Source organism: Canis lupus, chromosome 14, assembly GCF_003254725.2.
Source record: "Canis lupus dingo isolate Sandy chromosome 14, ASM325472v2, whole genome shotgun sequence".
Classification (NCBI taxonomy): domain Eukaryota; kingdom Metazoa; phylum Chordata; class Mammalia; order Carnivora; family Canidae; genus Canis; species Canis lupus.
The window spans coordinates 59347030-59371170 of NC_064256.1; the positions used below are offsets into that span (position 1 = coordinate 59347030).

A 24141-nucleotide genomic window follows, 5' to 3' on the forward strand; every position below is an offset into this window, starting at 1 on the left:
ACTTAAACTACTGAAGCCAAAACAAAATATCCATTATGAATACTGTTATATACCAAGAATATTGACCTGTCCAGTCAAAGAGCATCCTTTTACCTTAAAAAGTTCTAAATCAATTTTGCTCATGTTGAAATCTCTCCATTGTTTGAATGTAAGTGCTCATATGCCTAAGATAAAACAGAATAAACCATCTGCAAAATATTGAGATGAAATACTTACAACGGGCAGCTGTGTCCAATGCTGACCTTGCTAGGAAAAACAAGAAAAGGTCATCTTTGTTAGAAGGAATAAAGCTACTGGCAAGTATCTACTTTTTAAAACATATTTGAAACTTAAACATTAAATATATTTGGAACTAATAGGCCTATAAATACTATACAATAAAAAAACCCAGAATATGGCTCTAGAGAAAAAGTACAAAATAACTTTAGGCTACAAAACTCACTATAAACAATTACATAATTATGGAAGGTAGCATTTTATTACCGGTAGAACATTTTATTCTTTACATTTTATATATATTTCTAGTTTTTATTTTTTTATTATTATCTAGTTTTTTTTATTTCATTAATAAATCTCAATCAGAAAGATACTCTACAAATTTAATTTCTTTTTATACTTATTTTTCAATGTTTCCAGCCTTCTTAAGACATAGTTGATATATAACATTGTGTAAGTTTAGGTGTATAACATGTTGACTTGATACAACTATTAAATTGCAAAATGATAACCAGTATAGTATTAGCTACCACTGCCACCCCACCACATAGTTATCATTTCTTTTTTGTGGTGAGAACATTTAAGATCTACTCTCTAATCAACATTCAAGTATACGATACAGTATTATCAGCTATAATCACCATGTTACATTAGATCCCCAAACTTGTTAATCTTATAACTGGGAATCTAGACCCTATGAGCGAAGTCTTCCCCGTACCTACCTCCTCAACCCCTGGTATCTACCATTTTACTGTTTCTCTGAGTTTGTCCTTTTTAGATTTCACATACAACCGATTTCATGCACTATTTCAAATTTTAAATCACTTTAAATATATATTCGGTGACTATTATGATGTTTCAAAGTTGATGCTGCTATACGGCGTTGTGTACACACACATATAAAGTCTTGGAGATTATAAATAAACGTATCTTGGTGGTTAGGCTAGGAGGTTGTGGGGGGGATACAAGAGGGATGACAGTGGTGAGGAGTTTAATTTCTCTAAAACAGAAATGTATTGAGTGTAATAAAAAACCATAAGGTCAATTACAAAGACTTTTATAATTTATCAGTTCACGGAAGCCAGAATCTTATGATCGAATCTTAACTTCAATGCAGATCTCAACCTGGCCATCTACACGGAGAGCTTTATAAAAGCACTAACATCTGACCCCAGCCTAGGGGATTACAGTTCAGATCATTGACAGTGTTGTGGGTAGCCATTTCCTGATTTGGCTAATAAGTTTGCCAGCTGTTGGACTATAAATAGTCACCGGGTTTTTAGTTCTGTTCTATTTTAGATAATTGAGAATTTCCTGTAAGTCCAGAACTCAAACTGGAGAACAGAAAGTTAAAGTTGAAAAACAATATGTAAATGTTTAAAAAGAGGAAAATGACCAAGTAAGTGAACTCTCATGAACTCTATAAAATACTCAGAATATTATGCAATATTGTCATAAAGGTAATGGAGTAACATGGAGAAAGTCTACTGCATGAAATATAAGCAAAACAAAAAAAAACAAGCTTTATCTAGAAGTACGAAAAATATTCATGGATAACAACAAAAACCTGACGGAAACAAAAGAATGACTACTTAGTAAATCAGAGTGCTGGGACTACTGGGCTCATTCTTTTAATTTCCTTAATCATGTTATAAAAGGGAAACATCAATTCTAGAGATCATCTGGTCCAATGCTCTCACTTTTGTAAATGAGAAAATGAAAGCCCAGGGAGTGATTAGCAGCATACACACCAGACCTTCTCAACACCACTTTGCCCTGAACAAACACAGACCATCAGACGCAGCTGTTATGTACAGAAAAACATTGTTCAAATCAGGAATTTGGTAACAAGGTATGGAGAAGACAGTGGGATCAGAACGGAGGTGATATAATACAGCTCATTCACACATGCTGGGTACACTATCAAGTAATCTTACATGTATTACTGATTTAATCATCATCCCTGTTTCAAAGAGCAACTGGGAACTGAGAGGTTTACTGATTTGATTTGTTCCAAGTCACAATTAATCACTGGCAGAGCTAGTTTTCAAGGTCATATCTAGCGCCCAAACTCATATTGCCTTGCAAAATGGGAAATGTCTGTGGTCTTCTGATCACATGTATAAACACTGCTCAAGAGCACGAAGCCAGAATAGGGAGCTTTTAGAATAACCCCTCTGAGGGTTCAAGACTCAAAACAGGGAGTCCACAAGGCAAGGATGCTGCTAAAGCAATCCAGGTTAAAAAAACAAAAGGAGGTAGCAGCCGGAGAAAAGGGTGTGGGTCTGAAACAAGTAGGCCAGTTCAGAACATCTAAGGAAGCGACACTGATGGGACCGGGAATGGACCAGATGCAGGGTCAATGGAAAGGGAGGAGTCAGGTTTACCTCTTGGAATCAAGTTTACCTTTGGCTTTAGAAGCCTTCATTTATTCATTCACATGAACCAATGAACAAAAACACCGTGCCTGTACTCAGATGCTCATAATCAAGTGAGGAGATAGGGGCCGGGGATGGGTGATGAGTTCTATACGCTGGACCTGTGAATTTTAGATACTTGGAGAAGATCCAAGCGGGAAGATCTAAAAGCCAGCTCTAAGTGAGATCTGGGATGAAGACATAAACGGGACAGTTCACAAAAGATGAGGCCACCAGAGAGAGGTTTCGTCAGGGGGCCGATGAGGGACTCTTAGAGACATCAATAATCAGCTAATGGTCAGAGAGGAGTGTGGCTGAGCAAAGGGAGGTAGAGGCAAAGCCAGGTAGGAGCCTATAGCATGGTCAAACTAGTTTGCTTGTAAAACTTAAGAGACTTAAAAAAAAATGGTAAATGCTATTCAATTCAAAAAATGTTACTGGGATAGGATTTGGGAAAACCAGTTTCTGAATCATCAGGCTTTTAAATACATAACGTCACCTCCATTTACTTTGTATAAGAATAAGGAGAGAAGACACTAAAGCTTTAAAAACAAACAAACAAGGGAGACTGGGTGGCTCAGTCAGCTCAGTATCCAACTCTTTGGTTTCAGCTCAAGGTATGCATGACCCCAGGTCGTGAGATGGAGCCCCACGTAGGACTCCACACTTAGCTCAGAGTCCGCTTGAGATTCTCTCTGTCCCTCTGCGCCTCCCCCGCCTCAATGCTCTCTCTCAATAAATAATCTTTAAGCATCATCATCATCAACAACAAACAAGAAAACTCTTGGAAAGACTTTTCTTTCCAGACGAGATGAATACTCCTTTTTATTTAATGTTTATTAAAACCAAAAGCCCTCTACTAAGCCCTCAATTCTGAGAGGATTTTAACACCTGGAAGCCAAATAGGTAAATTTTCACAAATAAAACAGGATTTTCCCACACATAAAGTGTGGGCACAGCATATCAGCAAAAATCCCTCCTTCCCTGCAACTTGTCTTCCTCCAACTAGCTTCTTTAATTCTTAATTTATTTCTATATGCATACAACTTTTCACTTTAAGGAGCAATAATAAACATTTTTGATTCAGTTGGTATTTTTTTTAATTTTTAAACTTTTTATTCTAAGAAAATTAACCGCCAGGCATCATTTTATTTTTACTGTGGAAAAATTATCATGAATTACTCAAGATTTAATTGCATCAAGATAAATTGTGCTTTGGTATGATTTAGATATAACCTATCTTTGCTGAATCTTTTATATTTACTGAGTTCAATTTTCAAATCACCAGTTGTTTTTATGGCTTATATAATCACTGAACAATTTTTTAAAAATCATTTAAAGTGACTGGAAAACAAAGGTCTCTAGTATCTATGAAATAAGTAACATCAGATAGAGTTAAAACATTCACCTTCCTCAAGGAAAAGGTTAATGCCTTAATCATTATTATCTATTTTTATACTGAGTTAAGAAAATGAATTCACTTGGAATTTTTTTTTCAGACTTGGGTTTCATCAATGAACGCCGTTAAACAAGCCAAGCGACAGAAATCAGAGCTGTTTCATACTCTAGTTTGTAATAACGTCAAGTAATCTATGTATATTCTATTTCAATGGTATAAATCCGAAAGGCTAAAAATAAATCCACTCAACAGAACAGTAAGTACTTACTGCAGCCAAATTATGCAAAAATAATTCAGATTGTGTTTTAGTACGTTCACCAGTTGCTAAGTATCCACGCTGAAAACTAATACTGTGTTAAAATGCAATCATAACTAAAACTCACAGATTATATCCACATTAATATCCTGGTTGTGATAGTTTTGTAAGATGTAGGTGGTTTTTTGCAAGATGTTACCCCTATGAGGAACTGTGTAAAGGGTACACGGGACCTTTCCATATTACTTCTCACAGAAGCATGTGCATCTACAATCATCTCAAAAAGTTGCGTTGAGAAACTTGTTTTTAAAAAAAATCACAATGTATTTTAGCAATTTCATCTAACTGTGGGCAAAATTTTTCATTCTTCTATTCTAGAAATAAGTTCATTTTGTTTTCCTACAACAGTAGTATATAATCGGTCTAAAATCTAAATGTATAGAATCTAAAAGTAAGCTAATATATCAACAAGTAGGGAAAAAGGAAAAATTCACCACCAACAGAACTATATAGTTCACCTAATATACTAATTATAGAAGTAATTCTAATGTAGAGTTAAACTTACCACCCTTTGGTAAATTGAATTAGAGGCGAATAAATAAATAAATAAATAAATAAATAAATAAATAAAGTTAGAGGCTAAGCAGATGGCAAACACAACTATATCCATCTTTGCTCAATTATTCTGAAATGAGAATTAAAATATAACAAACAAATTTTCACCAATGCAATAAACTGGAATCCACTAAGGCTTTGTAGATACAGAGTATGACTTCAGTTACGACAACAAAATACGCCATCAGCCCTACGAACGTGTAAATCAATAACTAAAAACAACAGAGCTTTGCAGATTCCCAACACTGGGATAAGTCAACACGAAAATTAAGAGACAATAACCCTAAAGTAGCTCAGCGTTTGTTCATGGTTGACTACCAGTGGCTTTTCAACTAGCACAGCTTTAAATGAACCCCACTAATCCTAATCCTCAGCCACCGGCATTCATTTTCCGTCCGGTCAGCACGTACTGTCCACGCGGACAGCCCGGCCCCAGAGCCCCGTGAGGCACCGAGGTGTGGCCGCCCCTCGGATTCGTTCTCCAGTAAGGGGAATGAATAAAAGACCTTACAGGACGGAAGGCAGGACGGCCAGTGCCCGACTGACACACAGGTACCATGGGGGAAGCACCACGCTCTAAGAGGAAAGGGGAGGTTCAAACAGTTTCTGGCACGAAGGGGCACTTATGCACTTCTGAAAAGTGAGGCGCATTAACGGAGGAGGGGGGCTGAGGAGACGCGCCCCGGAGGAGCCAGCACGAGCAGAGGCGGGCGGTGTGTCTGCAGACGCTGTGTGGACGGCCCGGCGAGCGGAGGGGCAGGGAACAGGTGTGGGGCAGGGGGCAGGGGGCAGAGGCCGGCGCGGCCTGGAGGGCGCCCCGACGCAGGGCCGTGATCTACTGGGCCGCCGTCAGAGGCACCAAAAGCCCAGGAGGGTTAAGAGCGCTGCTCAGCCACGGGGGAGGAGAACCCGACCCGGACATCCCTGAGCCGTTCACACGCGGCCGGCCTGGGACGAAGGCCCAAACCGGGGCAAGCGCGGGCTGCGGCTTCACCCAGGCCCCTTCTCTCCGCAAACACCGGGCCTCTTCCCAAAGTCGTTATTTTACGTGTACCAAGGGTCCCATCGTCTCCCTTCTACCAAGGACCCTGCTTTTCCTGTTGGTTCAGTCTCGTCCCATGGACTCGTAATTCCCCAAATCTTTGCTCAGAGGCTACAGACAAGTGAGTCTATATCCTTCAAAAAAGAAAAAAATACTCCACTTGCTTCCGCCTCAAGCTACTATCCCGTAATCGTCCCTCACCATCAACCTTTCGTAGCTGACCTGCTCATACACATTGCTCCCCCAGGACAGTGAGCGCGTCCTCAACGCCTTCACCGCTTTCCTGTTCCATTATCCCACTGGCAACCGGCTGTACTCTCAAAGGACACCAAGCTGGCCCCGTCGTAGTACCAGAAGTAGGTAGAAGTCAAACGTCCCTTACTTTGTAAGGTCTACACTAGGCTGGATCCTGGATACTTTTTTTTTTCTTTATGGGGAAGGGCAGAGGGAAAGAAAGAAATATAAGCAGACTCTGGCCCCAGTACGGAGCCCAACAGGGGGCTCGATCTCACAACCCTGAGATCATGACCTGAGCCAAAATCAAGAGTCAAACGCTGACCACCCAGGATACTTGGTTTGTTTGATTGATTGATTGATTGATTATTTTTTTTGATACTTGGTTTTAAAATGGATGCTGAAGAGACGCCTGGGGGGGCGCTCAGGGGTTGAGCATCTGCCTTTGGCTCAGGGCATGGCCCCGGGGTCCTGGGATCGAGTCCCCCATCAGACTCCCCACGGGGAACCTGCTTCTCCCTCTGCCTGGGTCTCTGCCTCTCTCATGAATAAATAAAATCTTAAAAAAAAAAAAAATGTAAGAAAAGAAAAATGGATGCTGAAAACCAGATGGTTCAGGAGGAAAGTGGCCAGGACGTTGAGTGGAATGGTTGAAAGGGGGGAATTCCATAACTGGAGAAGATGAAAACTTATAAAAAGGATGGCCTGAAAGAATCTGACTGCAGTTTATTTGAGAAATCATTGGCGTGAAAGAGAACTCGACCAGATAGAAGATCAGTGGGTTGATACTACTCGGGAGTATAAAAGAATTCAGTGCAATAGAAAGGCTAGTTATTAAGGCAGTTCCTGCAAGAAGAATCACCTGAAAACGTCTAGACAGAAATTGATGATTACACATCAGAATTGTCTAAACCTCGATACTCAGTATGTGGGGAGTAGAAACGTGTGCATCACCTGGGAGTTTGTTAGAAACGCGGACTCTCAGGCTCCCTCCCAGACCCTGGATCCCAATCTGCACACCCAGATTCCAGGGGGATTCCTCTGAGGACCGCCGGTGTAACCCAGTCTTGAAACTACATGTGAGAAGAAGTGAATGAGGTCTTGGGATCCCTTCCAAACGTGGAAAGCAAAACTCGCTGCTCCGGAGATCTCAAGGTTGTTCCGTCCGACTTCTGTCTCATGCGTCAAAATACTGTGTCTAGGTTTCATGCTCTCACTTTTCACGCGTCATTTTTTAATACCTTAATGCTTCATTCAGCCAAAGCTTATTCAAACATTTCAGAAGTTAACTTATTAACTCAAGAATTTTGTTAAAAGGCCGAGTTAAGGAAGTTACAATGGTATGTTTATAATACGGCATTAAATAAATCGGTAAGGAGAAAAATGGTGAAGAAGGAAATAACGGTAAGAAAGGAAGATGGATTTTTGTGGCTGGTATTTAAAATGCATTATTATGACTCCACTTGCTAACCGGGGCTAGATTTGGTTCCGAGTTTTCTAGCTGCCAACTCAAATAGTGTGTGATAGCTTCCAGAATGTTCCTTCAGGATGCCACGATGAATGTCCCAGGCATCAATGAAATGGACCCCATTAAATCTATTCAGAAGGTTGAACAGAAGAGTCATGCTTTATACTGTATTGATTTTAAGCCTTCCTGCTGTATATTTTAGGATATTCTAATGGATCGCACTTATTGACATAATTACATTTTCCTTTCTAGGCAGACTAAACAGCAGAGTGACTCGGGGCTGATAACTGGTAAAAATGTATTGACAATCAATCAAAGGTAAGATTTAAGAAAGGGGGAAAAAAAATGGAACTTACCAAATAGATTTCCTAAACTTGCATCCATTTTTATTTCAAATACTTGAGAAATAACATAAAATGTCAGTAGAAATACTGCCACAGCTACCACCAACTTTGCAGCACCTAGATGAAGGGCAGAAGTAATTCGGCATGAGTGTGAGACCACAGAACTTTTATGAATGCATTTTCATGAAAAATTGAAGTTTATAAAAAAAAATCTCTCAAAACTAATATATTTTATCTATTGGATCTTAATTTTACTTGAATTGCAATAAAAACTGTATCAACAATCCATCAAAATAAGGGATTTTCCTGATTGAAGACGTATCAGACCGGTTAGCAACCCAAACACGGGACTGCTTGATGCATCTGCCTCATTTTCTCATGAAAAAAAAACAAAATGAAAACAACAACAACAACAAACCTGCAATCAAGGGCTGGCGGGCTACACAAAAGTACCATGGCTAGTGGGACACCATCACGAGGATGCTGGGTAGCCCATTCCTAATCCTTTCCCGGTATAAAGGGTAATACCACCCGGGGCTACCAACACGCTGGACCTCATGGAGACACTAAGGCAACCACCATGACGCTCACTAAGGAGGTGTGAGCGTCGCCAGTGAGATTTTAACAGGTCTACTGTCCTTCCACCGACCAACCTCTCAGACAGAGCACGCAAGCGCTCCCGGCGTGGCGAACAGCAGAGCATTCACCCTCATACTTGATGCCACTTTAAGACGGGCCCCTGGAGTCTAGAGGACTTAATTAGGCACCAGCACGTACACCCCACAATGCAGTCACATAATAGCTCCATCAAGACACACTTGTAGACTTTCACACCTTTCCGTCTCCAACCATTCCTGAGCGCCTTCCAAAGCCAGTGCTGCCAACTACTAGCTAACTAACGGCTTAACAGGAATCAAGGACTTGTCTTTTTTTTTCTCCGTAGCTAGGCAAATCTAGGAAAGGGAAAAAAGTGCAAGACACAAAAAGAAATGGAAAATGGTAAGGAAAAGACATCCTCCTCTTTCCTCTAGGATCTCAGAGCATCTCATTACGTTATTCAGGAACAATACCAGTATTGGCCCGTACCGTCTCCATTCCCCGCTCTTACCAAAAGCTGAATGTACATTGATCTAAAACAGGTAGATGGGATCAGCAGGCAAGACTCTAACCTTAGGGAAGCAGAAGCCCAGAGGTCAGGCAACTGCCCAAGATTACAAATAACTGAGCAGGAGAAGGCCCAGAAACCAGGGATCCTGACAGGCCCCCGTGCTTCCTACGGTACCCCGTTCTAACACCAATCACCACGTTCTCCTCAAACGCTACCAAATCTCCACCAGTAGGTAAGGAGGAGTGAAAAAGAACTACGTTCATTCTAATTTCCTAAACCTAAAGACCCAGGACCACATCCTTTACGGAGAAGGACTAGAATGAACTGCTGATGCTTGGGAAGGGCCAGTGCTGCTTGGGAAGGGCCGGGGATGCTGAAAAGTGCTCTATAAACACAGAAATGAGAGAGCAGTGAGCAAGCCTCGCGACTAACCTAATTGATCTCCCCACATCCTGTTTCTGACATCTCCCCTCCAAAAATTACTTATTTGCAAGCAACTAAGTTGCCTACGTGTTTAGTGCGTAAGAGAGCAAAATTCCAACAGGCTTTGACCTTTGCCCCCAAGGATCTAGCAAAGTGCCTGGACACGGTCACGCTCTCAACAAGTGTTGGCTAAACAGATGGATGGTTAAGAGGTGACACATTCCTTCTTGATCACTTAAGACCGAGGACTTGAAGACTGTGTATCACAAACATCTTGATGACTCATCTTCTAGTAATCATGGGCACTGCACAACCAGAGCTAACCTTTCCCTGCCCCTTACAGCAGATACACAAAACCTTTACAGCTTCAGGTTAGAATACTAAAATGAGTAAAATATCAAGGTTACAATGCAGGAACGTTCCAGACTAGATGCAATACCAAGTTAGACCTGAGGCCACACTAAACAAGCTATGCACATTACACCCCCACATGTCCACACAGACACCTGTGTACACGGTACACACACACACCGTTCACTGAGTGCCTGCTATAGAGCTAAATATTTTACAAGCATAATCACATTTGCACAGCTTTCCAAGGTGTTATTTTTTTTTTCAAGGTGTTATTTTCATTTTACAGACCAGAAATCAAAGCTGAACATTTTTACATCACTTGCCTAACATCGCTCGCCACTAGTCAGTGGCAGAAAGTAAGTCTTCAACCGAAAGCTTCCCTGACACTGGACCAAGGAGGAACTTGGGGGAAATAAAAGCTCTAGGGCAGAGGACACTTAGAGATGAGAGACGTGAACTAGTGACAGACTAAACAGATGGCCTCAGAGAGACGCAGGCAGGTGCAGACTAGTGCAGCCTCCATCACGGTAGAGTTCTAGGGCTTCCATTATGGATGGGTCTCCCCCAGAGCCGGTCACCACCCGACTCTGGACAGGACACGGGGGCGGGGGGCGGGTCTCCCCCAGAGCCAGTCACCACCCGACTCTGGATAGGACATGGGGGGGGGTCTCCCCCAGAGCCGGTCACCACCCGACTCTGGACTCTGACCGTACCACACTGCAGTCCCCATTCTTAACTTTCCGTGAGATTCTCTCTTCCTTCTAGCCATGGGGCTGCACTAATCTGAATGCGACCCTATTTTTCACAACCAAAAAGCATACACTTTAGACACTGTTGCCTTGCTGTAAGAATAAAGGCTGTAAGAGTATTTCAAAGCAACCAGATTTTCTTAAATTGGAAGGGATTAATCACATGGAAGGCAATAAATTAACAGCTAATCTTCCTTCTTTGCTCATCAAAGCCAATCCCTTTAAGACCTACACTAGGAACAGTGCCAAAAACACAGTTAAGTACTCAATGAATAATTACTTATCAATTAACCTTGGAATTAATCGTCCGAATCAGAGAAATGAGCTAAATGAAAATTTAATTTCAAGTCGAATGAATGGAGAATTATGTGAGGAAGAAACTTGATTATTTCAATCACTATGTTCAATTAATGTATTTTTAGAATCATGCGGAAACATGTGATTACCAATAGGCAGTCCTACCATATTCAAAGAGCATTTGGGAAAAAAAAAAAAAAAAAGACATCGTAATATGTTTTTTACACCACAAACAAGCTCTAAGTTTCTGGGAATATTTTCCTTCAATAATTAAATAGCTGCTCCATAAAGGATAATTTCGTCAGTTCACAACCAAAGGGTCCAGATTTTTCACATTTCCACAAGGGCAGCTGTGGACAACCCTGGTGTCTCTGCTGCATGAGCAAGATGCTTCATCACCTGTACCCGATTCTACAGAAGGATGATGACTGAGGCACAGACTTGTCTGTTCGCCCACCTTGACTCTAGGCCCTTCTAAGAGATGCCCCGTAGGAAAACACGTTGTGCGCTGGTGAGAAGATGATAATTACAAGAACGACTACCTCGATTTTGAGGAATTACAAGGTATCTTCTATAATCTTTCGGGAAAACATGCTGATTTTTGGGATAAAGGCAGCAAGATATTCTTCTATAATCTTCCGGGAAAACACACTGATTTTTGGGATAAAGGCAGCAAGAGGTCATCCATCTCTCCCGTTACTTACACACCTTTTTTTAATGTTTAAAGATAGTTACCTTAATGCTATGAACATCGCTGTGCTTTGCAATTTCCTCCATATGCTGCCAAAGGAACAGATGTTCTTACACGTAACCTCACCTACGCAGACCAAACTCAAACAAGCCAATAGTCCCTTAAGCAAACCCACATTTTACTGATCCGTCACATACACTAGTTTCCATTTAAGTACACAGACAGGAAAGAGAGAAGCTCTTAAACTTTACAGCCTATTTTTCTCAAAAAGCTAGAATTTAGCCAAAAGAGAAGTCTCCCTAGGCGATCAAAACGGTTCTTTACACGGGCATTTGATGTGTATTAGGTAAATAAGCTTAATGTAGAAGGGCAAAACATTACAGGAACTTTAAAAACTCTAGTAATAAATAATCCCAACAAAAGTTTGTTCAATCTGTGATTTGCCAACTATACAAAAGAGCAGACAAAGCAGTGATTTAGCTTGTTATATACATCAGCTCTGTTCTTAATATAGAAAGAGATTATTTGGCCTCCCCTTTAGCCACTTAAATAACCAACTTACACAAAAAGTAAAATTATTTCTACTGAATTAAATATCTTACCTGCTACCCTCATGTTTCGTGTTTCAGTCTCTGTCACTTTTCATTAAATAATCTCCTAAAATCAAAAGAAAAGGCAAACATTAGGTCTAGAACGAGCATTCCTGCCTAGACGGAGTTTGACTTGGAGTATACATGATAGACTAAAGCAACAAATGTCATGACATCTCTAAGAATTCTACTAATATGGACACTGAATGAAGAAATTCTTATCACTGGGACATAAGGCTCTTGAGAGGAGGGTCTGTGTTCGATCCTGTTGTGTCTCTAGCTCCCTAACTTCGGTGAGCAGAGGCACGAAATTCCGCCATCAAGGGTGTGAATGGAAGATCCCGCCCCTCGTTATTCTCGGTGACTCTGCATTTATTGGCACCTTTGGGTACTGAGTTCCAGACTTCCGGTGTGCCGGGGAGGTCCAGAGAGGGGAGGCTGCTTGTCCAGTCGTGAATCAGATGATTTGCAGAAACGGGGCTAGGATGCAGGTGCTGGCTGCTACTCGAGGGCTCACGCCAGGCTGCGATGCTACTTCGTTTTTAGTAGGATCTAATTCAGGTGTCGCTATGACAAGCCCTTAGAGCAAAGACTTATTTTGATACCAGCATCCTCTTCCTCTTCATGTTTTATTTTTTTTTTTTAAGATTTTATTTATTGGGATCCCTGGGTGCTGCAGCGGTTTGGCGCCTGCCTTTGGCCAAGGGCGCGATCCTGGAGACCCGGGATCGAATCCCACGTGGGGCTCCCGGTGTGTGGAGCCTGCTTCTCCCTCTGCCTGTGTCTCTGCCTCTCTCTCTCTCCTCTCTCTCTGTGTGACTATCATAAATAAAAATTAAAAAAAAAGATTTTATTTATTTATTCATGAGAGACAGAGAGAGAGAGAGAGAGGCAGAGACACAGGCAGAGGGAGAAGCAGGCTCCATGCAGGGAGCCCGACGTGGGACTCGATCCCAGGACCCTGGGTCATGCCCTGGGCTGAAGGCGGCACTAAACCACTGAGCCATCCGGGCTGCCCCATGTTTTCAATTTGTTCGTAAAAGAATATATTCAAAAGTATGGAATTGCAATTTTAAATATTACACTAATTATCATTACGGGCAGTATGTATTATCAAATATACATCAAATAAAGAAACTGATCTTGAGGGGCTGGGGTGGCTCAGTCGGTTAAGCATCTGCCTCTGGCTCAGGTCATGAACCTGATGTGGGATGTGGGATGGAGCCCCGCATTGGGCTCGCTGCTCGGCGGGGGGGGGAGGGGGTCTGCTTCTCCCTCTGCCTCCCTTGGTTATGCTCTCTCTCATAAATAAATAAAATCTGAAAGAAAGAAAAAGAAAGAAAGAAAAAGAAAGAAGAAAGAAAGAAAGAAAGAAAGAAAGAAAGAAAGAAAGAAAGAAAGAAAGAAAAAAGAAGATCTTAAAAGGAAGAAAGAAAGAAAAAGAAAAAAAGAAAAGAAAGAAAAAAAGAAAGAAAGAAAGAAAACTATTCCCTGATATTATTCTAAGAACAAGAACAAATAGATGCAAGAAAAACGATTTCACAGATGTGTGTTTCCCCCCTAGGAAATAACTCTAGCTAGGTGAAATATTAAAACGAAAGTGAAAAAGCAAGTAAATGAGCTGCAGAGGAAATTCATGCACAAGTCTAGCGAGACAGCTGTCCCGGTCCACTCAATCTGTGGTGCAGGAGAGGAATTCGAAAGAAAATTTTGATTAACGAATCACATGGATAACTGATGCATTAGTTTCCCGGTTCTGACGTTCCACTGTTGACGTCTGATCTGGTAATTCCCAGAATGTTTTAAATAAAAACAGCTGCACACCCCTGAAGGACAGACAGGGAGCGAGACGTGCCGGTGTCTCATTCAGCGGCCACGCCACGGGCCGGGGGGGGCGGTGAGCATCCGAGCACCGGAGCTGAGGCGGCCCCTTCCTGCTGCCCAACTCTCCCCGAAGGAAACATCAACATTTAGGCTAACAGTGATCTGAGCATTACCGATGCCTTCTCCTCTGTTATCTGAGCACCTCGCACGTAAGACGAACATCCGGTGTTACCATCTACTTACGCCACTTACCCACAGGCCACCAAAATACTAAAAGGAAACAACGGATGATACTAAGGGCTCCACAGGCCATCCCGTAAAAGCAGGGGGAAAAAATCCTTAGCTCTTCAAACGACATCCCTGACTCGTTGGTTAAATCCTCTTTGGACTTCCTGCAAAATGGAACACGATGCTCACCCCCCCCCACACACACACACACGCCCTCCTCCCCGTTAATATTCCAGAATAACCTCACTCTTCTCTGAACGTGGCCTGGAAAGTCCCGTCGGAGGTGGGGTAGCAGCGGGGCAGACGCCTGCGGGCCCATCAGCTGCTTCCACCACCTGCGGAGGAGGCGCCCCTGGTCCACCTCGCGCACCTGCCACCTGGCTGCACCCTACCCCACCCCCGGCTTCCAGACAGGTACCCCGAGGACCACGGCACAGCCGCCGGCGATGTCTCCAGGCCTTCGGGTTTCCCGTTAGGTCTCCGGGAGAACATTTCATAAAATCTCTAAATTAAAATCTCATCAAATCTCAGCCATAACGTATGTTTAATTAGTTTGCTTACGACAAACTAATGACGCAAGAGCATCGATCAGCATAAGGAGAAAGCACTGGATGTACCTGAGCGCAAATCAAGGAACGTGTTTACAACGTGCGTTATAACTGCAAGGCGCTCCTAACTTGTCTTCTTAGGATGACGTTTAAAAAAAAGAAAAAATAAATAAAAATAAAAATAAAAAAAATAAAAAACAGGGAAAATCATTACATATACTCGCCTCAGGGAGAAAAAAAAGCAAAAAAAGCAGAAATTTAGTGGAATGCACCTGGCATAAGCCTCAGGCTGAGCCTCCAGTGGTCAGGCGGGGGTGAAACGGCTTCACAGAAAATTCACAACGGTAAAAGGGTTAAAAAAAAAAAAAAGGTACAAATTCACCGCTCTCAATCTGGGAGCAACAGGTGAATTTATGGTTTTCCTTACACATTCGTTAAAAAGGTAGAGATACAGAAATTAGGGCTATTTAGCAAAACTAGATTACTGGTGGTAGGAAGAGGAGTTGAGGATCCACTAAAAAGGAACAAAATCAGAAAAGCCTCTGCTAGCACATTTGCTCCCCAAAAGGTTGGGAGAAGTCAGAGCCAGTTCCACCGTCCTAAATGAGCACGGAGACGCAGGGGGGCTGGGAACGCGAGATGCGCACACCCCAGAGCCTGCGGCAGGGAGAGCCCCGCGCTGCCCGGCAGTGAACCCCAGGGCGTGGTGCCGGCCGAAGAGGGGAGCCCCAGCTAGGGGCAGGGGCTGTAGGATCGCGGGCTGGCACGGCCAGTGCCTCGGATACCCTGCAAGTCAGACACTTCCTTTAACCCAACTACCTCCTTTGGTCTCAGGCGGTGAAGCTTCATTCAAAGCAGAGCCGAGTCCGGAAGCCTCGACGTGGGATCAACCACCATCAGGACAAGAGGGAGACACAGGCCGATGGGGACTTCCACGGTGTCCTCGAGAAGGCGACTCGAGCTGGGACAGGCGAGTGACAGGAGCACTGTCCTACACCAACAGATGAGCCGGGACAACGACTTCCCGGGCGGGGGGGGGCCGCCAGCAGGAAGAAAGCAGGCAGGAGAGGGCCGCAGCGCGACGGCGCGGCCGACGGGGGGCAGGTGTCCAGCGCGAGGAGTGGAGGCGCCAGGCTCACGCTGCGAACCTCCCTGTCACCTCGGTGGCTCCCGACGCGCTCGCAGGAGCGGCCACGGGCCAGGGTCCACGCCGGCCCATGCAGGGCTCGCAGGCTGCTCGGGGCTCTGCTCGCCTGTGCTGCCCACGCCCACTCCAGGCCCCGATGGCCGCGGGACAAGGCACCCGGGTCACAGCCCCCTGGAAAGCACGGGACACGACCAGGCTGCGGGGACACCCACGCGCGGCCAACACCTCACACTCCGTAAACCAGACGAAACGCCTGGGTCACTCTCCTCAGCTGCGAAGGGGCATCGCTGGTTCAGTGCAGCTGCAGCTCGGGGGGGCCAACGGCAAGGTCACGCCAACCACGGCTGCCAGACGGGTCCCTGCGGGCCCTGCATGAGGAGGCAGGTGGACGCCAGACGGGTCCCCGCGGGCCCTTCGCAAGGACAGCAGGTGGATGTGAGACAGGTCCCCACGGTTCCTGCACAAGGAGGCAGGTGGACCAAGACGGGTCCCTGCGGGCCCTCCGCAAGGACAGCAGGTGGATGTGAGACGAGTCCCCATGGGCCCTGCACGAGGAGGCAGGTGGACATGAGACGGGTCCCCACGGACCCTACACGAGGACAGCCAGTGGCCGCGAGCCCGGAGAGGCCTGTGACGGCTGCGTCGGGTCTGCGCCACTCCTGCGCGGCTCCACAAGGCTGTTGCCGAGGAGCCCGAGCACCGCCGATTCCCATCGCCCGCCCGCGGCCTCGCCCCGGAGCATCCGCTCGCCGCCCCAGAACCTGGCCTGAACCCCCAGCCGCGGCTCCCCTGGCCCCAGGCCTCTGATCGGAGGAGCCGCCCCTGGTGCGGCCACGGCCCGGGCCTCTCGGCCTCCCCGACCCCGCGGGCCGGCTCGTGGGGACACCCCACGCATCTCAAGCTCATCCCCTCGCAGCCGCGGTCTCTGGAGCCCCCGGGCCAGGACGTGAGGCTTTCGGACTTAGAGCCGTGACCAGGGAAATGAGCTAAAGCTGAAAACAGGAGGCCACGGACACCTGAGAGTCATGGGGTGACTTGTTCCCGAGTCATTTACAAACAGACGTGAGGCGCTGCCAACCATCTGCAGGGGCACCGGGGGGCTCAGTGTCTGAGCAGCTGCCTCGGGCCCAGGCCGTGACCCTGGGGTCCTGGGATCGAGTCCTGCATCGGGCTCCCCGCAGGCAGCCTGCTTCTCCCTCTGCCTGGGTCTCTGCCTCTTTCTCCGTGTCTCATGGATAAATAAAAATCTTTAAAATAAATAAAAATAAAAACAATTTGCAAAAGATACCTACACTTATGTGAAGAAAACAGAGCAAACGTCAGCAAATTTTCTCTGTAAAAGAGCCAGATGGTAAATATCCTTGGTTTCGTGGCCCATACACAGAGTCCCCATAGCAACCACTCTGCTCTGCAGTCGTAGCTGGAAACTTGCCGTAGACAGGACGTAAACAGACGGGCCCAGTTGTGTTGTGATAAAACTTTATGAACACTGAAACCTGAATTTCATAAAAGTTTTCATGTAACCAAACATTACTTTTGATTTTTTTTTTTTCCCAATCACTTAAAAACACAAAAACCTGTCTTGGCTCCTGGGCCACCCTGACCCATGGGTCATAAGAGAGAAATCAAAAATAAAATTTAAACTACAGACGCCCGGGTGGCTCAGGGGTTGAGCATCTGCCTTTGGATCGTGAGGTCGTGACCCCAGGTCCCGGGATGGAGTCCCACGTCGGGCTCCCTGCATGGAGCCTGCTTCTCCCTCTACCTGTGTCTCTGCCTCTCTCTCTGTGTCTCTCATGAATAAATAAATAAAAATCTAAATAAAAAATCTTAACCTAAAAAAAAAGACTTAAAGTAGACCAGTCTCCAATACTCCAACACTTCTTGCAGGGTAACTTGCAGGACACACGTTCTGCAAGGCTGCTATTGTCCTCGGGGAAGTACGACTACAGATGTAGGACAGTCGAGCAGCCCTGAATTCCACGTGCAGTACGTGTCCGTCACACGTTTCCATACTCAGCTGCTCTCCGTGGGATGAGGCATAGACTCCACAATGAACAACACAATGGGTCCTCTTCAAAAGGAAGGAAAAACCTTCCCTTCCCATAGATGAGGCGGTCCATCTATGGCAAAGACAGATCTAATCTAGACTTTGGAATGTTTTCCAAAGCAATCCCAGCAGGTAGACAGACATGAATAAATATTAATATTATTACAATCCACTTCATTAATTGTAAATTATGTTGGTGAAGAGACACGCTTCTGTTTTCCTTACATGGGTATTTAAAAGTGATTCTTTTTGTGATAGCTCAAGGGAGGGTTATCTGGTGTTTGATCATTTTTATTTATTTTTAAAGATTTTATTATTTATTTATTCATAAGAGATACACAGAGAGAGAGAGAGGCAGAGACACAGGCAGAGGGAGAAGCAGGCTCCATGCAGGGAGCCCGACGTGGGACTCAATCCCGGGACCCGGAGTCACGCCCTGGGCTGAAGGCAGGTGCTGAACCCCTGAGCCATCCAGGCGTCCCACAATATTACAAATTGAAGCTTTCAAAGATCTTTACTTTAAAAAAGAAACAAAAAACAAACCAAAAAAACCATACAGTAGCTGCCAACTGCTATCGGGTACCCCGTCTCACCCAGATGCTACTGCACGCTCACCCCTGCCGGGCTGGATACGTTTTTGAAATAACAAAATGAAGAGAGGTGAGAGAGGGCTGCATTCATTTGAAAGAATCAGAACATTTAAAAACAAATTATGATACCTGAGCGGCTCACTGTGTCATAAATATTATGCACCTAATAGAATTTGGCGTTATTAACACTAAATGCTTAATAGAAAAAAAATCAATTGCTAACTTCGGAGAGCATCGGAGTACGCACGGGCCACTCTGATGGTCAATCATAGAACATGCATCTGTTTAAAAAAATCTAACGCTTGAACAAACACACGTTACACATCTTTAAAAACTGGGTATATAACCTGGTAATAATTAAATGAAAAAAAAAATCTGTTTTTTCTTTTATAGAAAAAAGAGCGCATACAAGCAGAGGGAGAGGGAGAATTTGAAGCAGGCTCCAAGCTCGGCGCGGAGACCGACGCGGGGCTCGATCCCATGACCCTGAGATCATGACCTGAGCCAAGGTCACGAGTCAGACGCTCGGCCACCTGAGCCACCCAGGTGCCCCTAAAGGGGAAAACTTAAGTGACCACCTAACAGAAGAGTATCCCGGGTCTCTAAGGGACTGGACTAACCTTCCTTAGACTAGAAGAAAAAAGGAGCAAAGAAACGAGGTCTTGCTTGCTTTGAGGAGTGGGATCTGCGTGGAGTGTGCATCGCCAAGGCCCACAAGTGCTTCAGGTGGTCGCGGGAAGGACACGGGCGGGCGGGACCACCCGACCCGCAAGGCGGCTTCCAAGGGGAGGCTGGGCAGCAACGGCCGACACTGAAATCTGAGTCCCAGAGCCAGGACGACGGTCGGAGGATAGAATCTTAGTTCGCAGGGACCCGGAGCCCCGCCTGCCGGCACGTCCTCCCCAAACTACCCTGGACAGAGGCCCGCGCCCTGTCGGTGGCCAAGGAACAAAGAGAATGGGAAGCACCGGATGGAGGAGCCAGAGGCTGCTTCTGACTCCGCGCGGGACCCGAACCTGCCGCTCGCCCCTAAGCACCTGCACCCTGCTCCCGTTTGGCTCTCCAGGCAGGGGCCGGGGCAGCAGCGACACCCTGGGAAACTCCTCCGTGGCCTCCACCTGCCAGGATGTGACAAAGTCTGGGACACGGAGCTGCCAGTCACGTGCCTGCCCCTCCTGCACCGGCTCTGCCCCCACAGACGCCACGCAGGGAGCTGCAACCCCACCCTGCCAGGAGCCAGGATACCTCGCATTTCTGGGGGAAGCCCCATCCCCCTGGTGACCAGCTTGGGAGCTCCAGTCCCTGCTTCTTTGGGACCCTGAGGTATCAGGCTTGGGAAGGATTTCAGTTGGTCGACAAGCTCTCCAGCCACGTTTCCTGCAAATACTTCAGGTGATTAAAAACGAAATGGACACGTGCTCTGCTTCCTCTCCCAAGTCTAACAGGGCGAGACAACGTCTTCCTGAGGAGATTTCATTTTTTCTTTTTTTCTTTTTTTAAAGATGTTATTTATTCATTCATGAGAGACCCAGAGAGAGAGAGAGAGGCAGAGACACAGGCGGAGGGAGAAGCAGGCTCCATGCAGGGAGCCCGACGTGGGACTCCATCCCGGGACCTGGGGTCACGACCTCACGATCCAAAGGCAGATGCTCAACCCCTGAGCCACCCGGGGCGTCCCGAATGTTTCATTTTCTAAGATGACACCACCCGAGGCAGGTGGGATTGCTCTTCGTTGAATCCTCATTAGGCCAAAAGACGTGCTCCGACCCCCGGGCACCGTGTCACTCGGTCCCTGCTATGCCACCAAGGCCCGGCCCGAGCTGGAGCCGGGGTCCGGGGCGGCTCAGCCACAGTGCTGTCACCTGTCTCCTGCAGCTGCTCCAGCAGCAGGGAGAGGAGCGGGCTGGTGCACACGCACAGCGGCAGCGCCCGGCATCCATGAGGGGAGAGGCTACCGGGAAACACGGGACCGACGACGAAGCCGTCCGCGAGGCCACCGTGGCGTTACGTCAATAGCTCGGTGAACTGTAATCGCAAAATGGAAATCACTCAAGTACAAAGAAGCTAGAAGTAAGACTTCTGAACTCTCAACACGTACACGCCCGGGGACTGAGGATGAAGGTGACGCGGGGCCCCACTGGAGGCCGGTACGCCCTGCCAGCTTGTGTTTTACAACAAGTCATCGGTAGAAACCTCGTCACCAATCGACACCAGTGAGGACACCCGGCACCGAAGCCATGGTAGACAAATAGTTTACGTGGCGAGAGGTCTGAAGAAATGCTACACTGTGGTTCTTGTACCTCGTGGCTTCTAGGATTCCTAGACCACTGACCCTAAGAGGGGCTGTGGCTCCTCGGGCACCTGGGACAACTTCCCGATTCCTCGGTGCACACTACTCTCCTCGTTTTAACAGGTCTCAAACCGAGACGAGATTTACAACCACGTTCTTCCCCCAGAGCAGAATACGAAATAGCGGCCGAGGCCTACGCTACCAACAGCCCCAACAGCCCCGATGCCCTGAGACAGCAGATCCGGTCCTCTGAAGCTCTAGCTGGAGGGGACCCACAGCAGGGCCACGGCAATTACTGGTGGGCTTTTTAAAATGCAAATTCCTGAGCCCAGAATCCCTCAGGAGGATTAAAACCCCGCATGTTTAATGGGCTCCCCATGTGGTTCTCACCCTCCTTCAGATCTGAGAACTTCAGAACTCCCGCACAGCGGAGATCCAGGCGCATGGAGAAGTCTGGAGAGGCGAGGGGGAGGCCTGGCCGATCTAGGCCAGAAAAGCCCAAAGGTAAAACTCATAAAACAAGAATTTCATTCTTTCCTTAACAATGAATGGAAATCAGCCTGACTCGGGGCCAGGTCTGCAGCAGGGGAGAGGAGGGAAAGGCGGCCAGTCGATCCGTCTGGAGACTTGGGATCGAGGAACAGCATAGAGCAAGCTCCTGTTTGCAAAGGTTATAGGAGTATTCGCCTCAAAATCACCCCCACGCTCTCTTGCAGTTTTTCCTCACCTACCAAAGCAGAATTTCGCGTAAAAAGCTATAATCCGGCGGAAGACATTAAATGATCAGGTTTCTGTAACTGAGAGCACCAGCAGGCCAAACACAGAGGCCAAAGTGACATCGAGCTCTGCAAGCCCCGTCGGACTTCTACAGCCGTGCGCGCAACAGGTGTGCTGGGAGCCACTCACTCCCCCGCTGTCCCTCCAGGAAACCAAAGAAGGACACGCAGAGCAGAAGTCGGGATCGCTGAGAACCACGGCAAAAATAAAATTAAGTACGCTGTAAACGTAAGAAACTCAGTAGGGCACGCAAGTGTCCAGTTCACAAACTGCAACAACCAAAAAAGGATTAGAGAAAGGCTCACACTTACAATCAAACCATCTTCCTGTCCTACAGCTAAGTTACGTGGGGCCAGAGGAGCACCTACAAGTTCTTGCTCCAGATGAAGGTTTAAGGATTCCCCTACAGGGCTCGTCGGCTGAGCCTGAACCTACTAAGTAGTGTGCAGAATTTAACTGAGCCAGAGCGGACGTCATTCTGTTGGTCACACCTCCCACGTGAGGAAATGCAGGAGCAGAGCCGTCTGCGTGCCCCGGAAGGCACACCGCTTCCACCCCAAAGGCCTAGCGAGGCTTAGCAGCTGTTTGCAAAGCACAGGTAGCAAGAAGCTGCTCGCGTCAACTGTTCTGAGCCCGTGGAGAAATCCGTCTTCGCCGACCACAGGACACGTCCAGCAATCCCTTCGCTGCAGGTGGTGAATGGCAGTGATGACAGTCCTGATGCCCTACTGGGCCTGGAGTTGGCTAGAACCTAGGATGAAGTTCGCCTCAGGACCCGACTGCGGCAGTGATGTCCACGGAGCTGCTTCCCCCAGCACACAAACACCACCAGGGCGTCATCGGCGGGGGGAGGCCTAGACAAGACGCGGAATGCATCGGTCCCTGGACTATCACTTAGTCACAAAGTGATCTCAGTGCTCTTACGCGCTGTCGCGGGTGACCTTCTAAAACACCGTGCACAGTGGAAGCGGCCAGACGTAAGCGATCACCTCTTGTAGGACCCATTTGTATGGAACACCCAGAACGGGGAGACCAACAGGGCCACAAGGAATAGCGGTTGCCAGGGGCTCAAGGAACGGGGAGAGGAGAGTGACTGTTTAACGGACAAGAGCTCTCCTTCTGGAAATGATGAAAACGTCTCAGGATTACACAGCGGTGACGGCTGCACACCACCGTGAATGTGCTACACGCTACTGAGCCGCACACTTAAAACTGGTAAATGCTGATGTGAAATGAATTTAATTTCCTAAAGAAGGAAATTAAAAAAAAAATCAGAGTAAAACTGTAAAAATCGTAAACAGTAGAGTAAAACTGTAAATATAAACGGTAGATGAAAAAAGTGATTGGATTAGAAATCAGGGAGATGTTAAGTCATCTCAGAATCGCTTCAATCAAATGGAAGAGGCCACGGAAAAAGAGATTGAAAGAACACCAGTGGGGTAAGCGGTGGAAACGGAATTTCCTCCTCTGAAAGAAGGTCAGCTGACTGTATTTTAGGAGCTGAATAAAAATCACAAAAACCTCCTAAAGCTTAAATATCTTGAGGATCTTGCTCAATCTCCCCAAATTAAGAGGGGGAAAAAAAGGCACTGCACGGGATTCAAGAATTCAGTCAATGCCATTCATGAAGCACCTAATAAAGAATTACTGCTTAAACCCAGGCTCTGTGATCCCAAGGAGGGAACCCTCCTGGACTAAGTACAAAACAAATGTTTGCTACTGTGTGAAGCTCTGAGCCAAATGGATTTCTGTGCGACCTCGGGGCAAAATTTGTTGGTTCTTGGGTCTTGCATCTTTCAGCTTTAAGAAATGGGTATAAAAATGAAAAAAAAAAAAAAAAGAGAAAGACTCACTGCCTCAAAGAAAACAGCTTTGTGCAGGCCCAGGCTGTCTTATATCTTAGCATCCGTGATTCCTATAATAATCGGCACATACTGGGCACTTGAATATTTTTAAATGAATATAGAAATTTTTGAACAGGGACACCGTATACGATTAAAATATGTGTGTGGGGGAGGAAAAACCAAAAGGTAAAACTCTGATGATCCAAAACTGACAATACTACTTTTTGCCATTCAATAATCTCTTAGCCCTTAGCCCCTTCTCTGCAATCACCTTCGTTTTTAATGTATCTTCATTCATTATGAAATATTAGTTACTAATGCTTAAGGTAGCAATCCAAAGTTGGTGATTGTAACAAAGTATCTTCTAAGTCCATTCTGAAAGTCGCTTTTGCACAGTCTCATTGTGATTCCCTTTTGAAACCCAAGTCCCCCTACCATGGGGATTCTGAAGGAATGTGGCCTGTGTCTTTTTTAAAAAGCCTCATTCGTGTTTGATTCTAAGAGATCCCCAGGTTGAGAATCACTCCATCGAACACTTTTTATTTCTCACTGTCAAGAAATGCTAGTCTTGGGTGAGCTGGGAAGACATTACATGGAAATTTGTGAAACAAAGCTTGTAACACCTGCATAAGATTGGGGA

At 46.1% G+C, this 24141-nt stretch overlaps 1 protein-coding gene across 2 annotated transcripts in view; it reads right to left on the reverse strand.

The window, feature by feature from the left end:
- FAM3C (FAM3 metabolism regulating signaling molecule C) overlaps positions 1–24141 on the reverse strand; it is a 52698-nt gene that overhangs the window by 27082 nt on the left and 1475 nt on the right. Inside the window, exons 1-4 of one of the 2 annotated variants that reach the window (XM_035698383.2) lie at positions 12586–12774; positions 12216–12270; positions 8004–8108; positions 217–246 (exon numbers count right to left, since the gene is read on the reverse strand). In XM_035698383.2, the coding sequence (XP_035554276.1) occupies positions 217–246; positions 8004–8108; positions 12216–12228 (148 nt within the window). In that variant the 5' untranslated portion in view covers positions 12229–12270; positions 12586–12774. Of the gene's footprint in view, positions 1–216; positions 247–8003; positions 8109–12215; positions 12271–12585; positions 12775–24141 lie in introns of those variants that run through there. The other variant, XM_025477144.3, reaches the window with a different exon arrangement.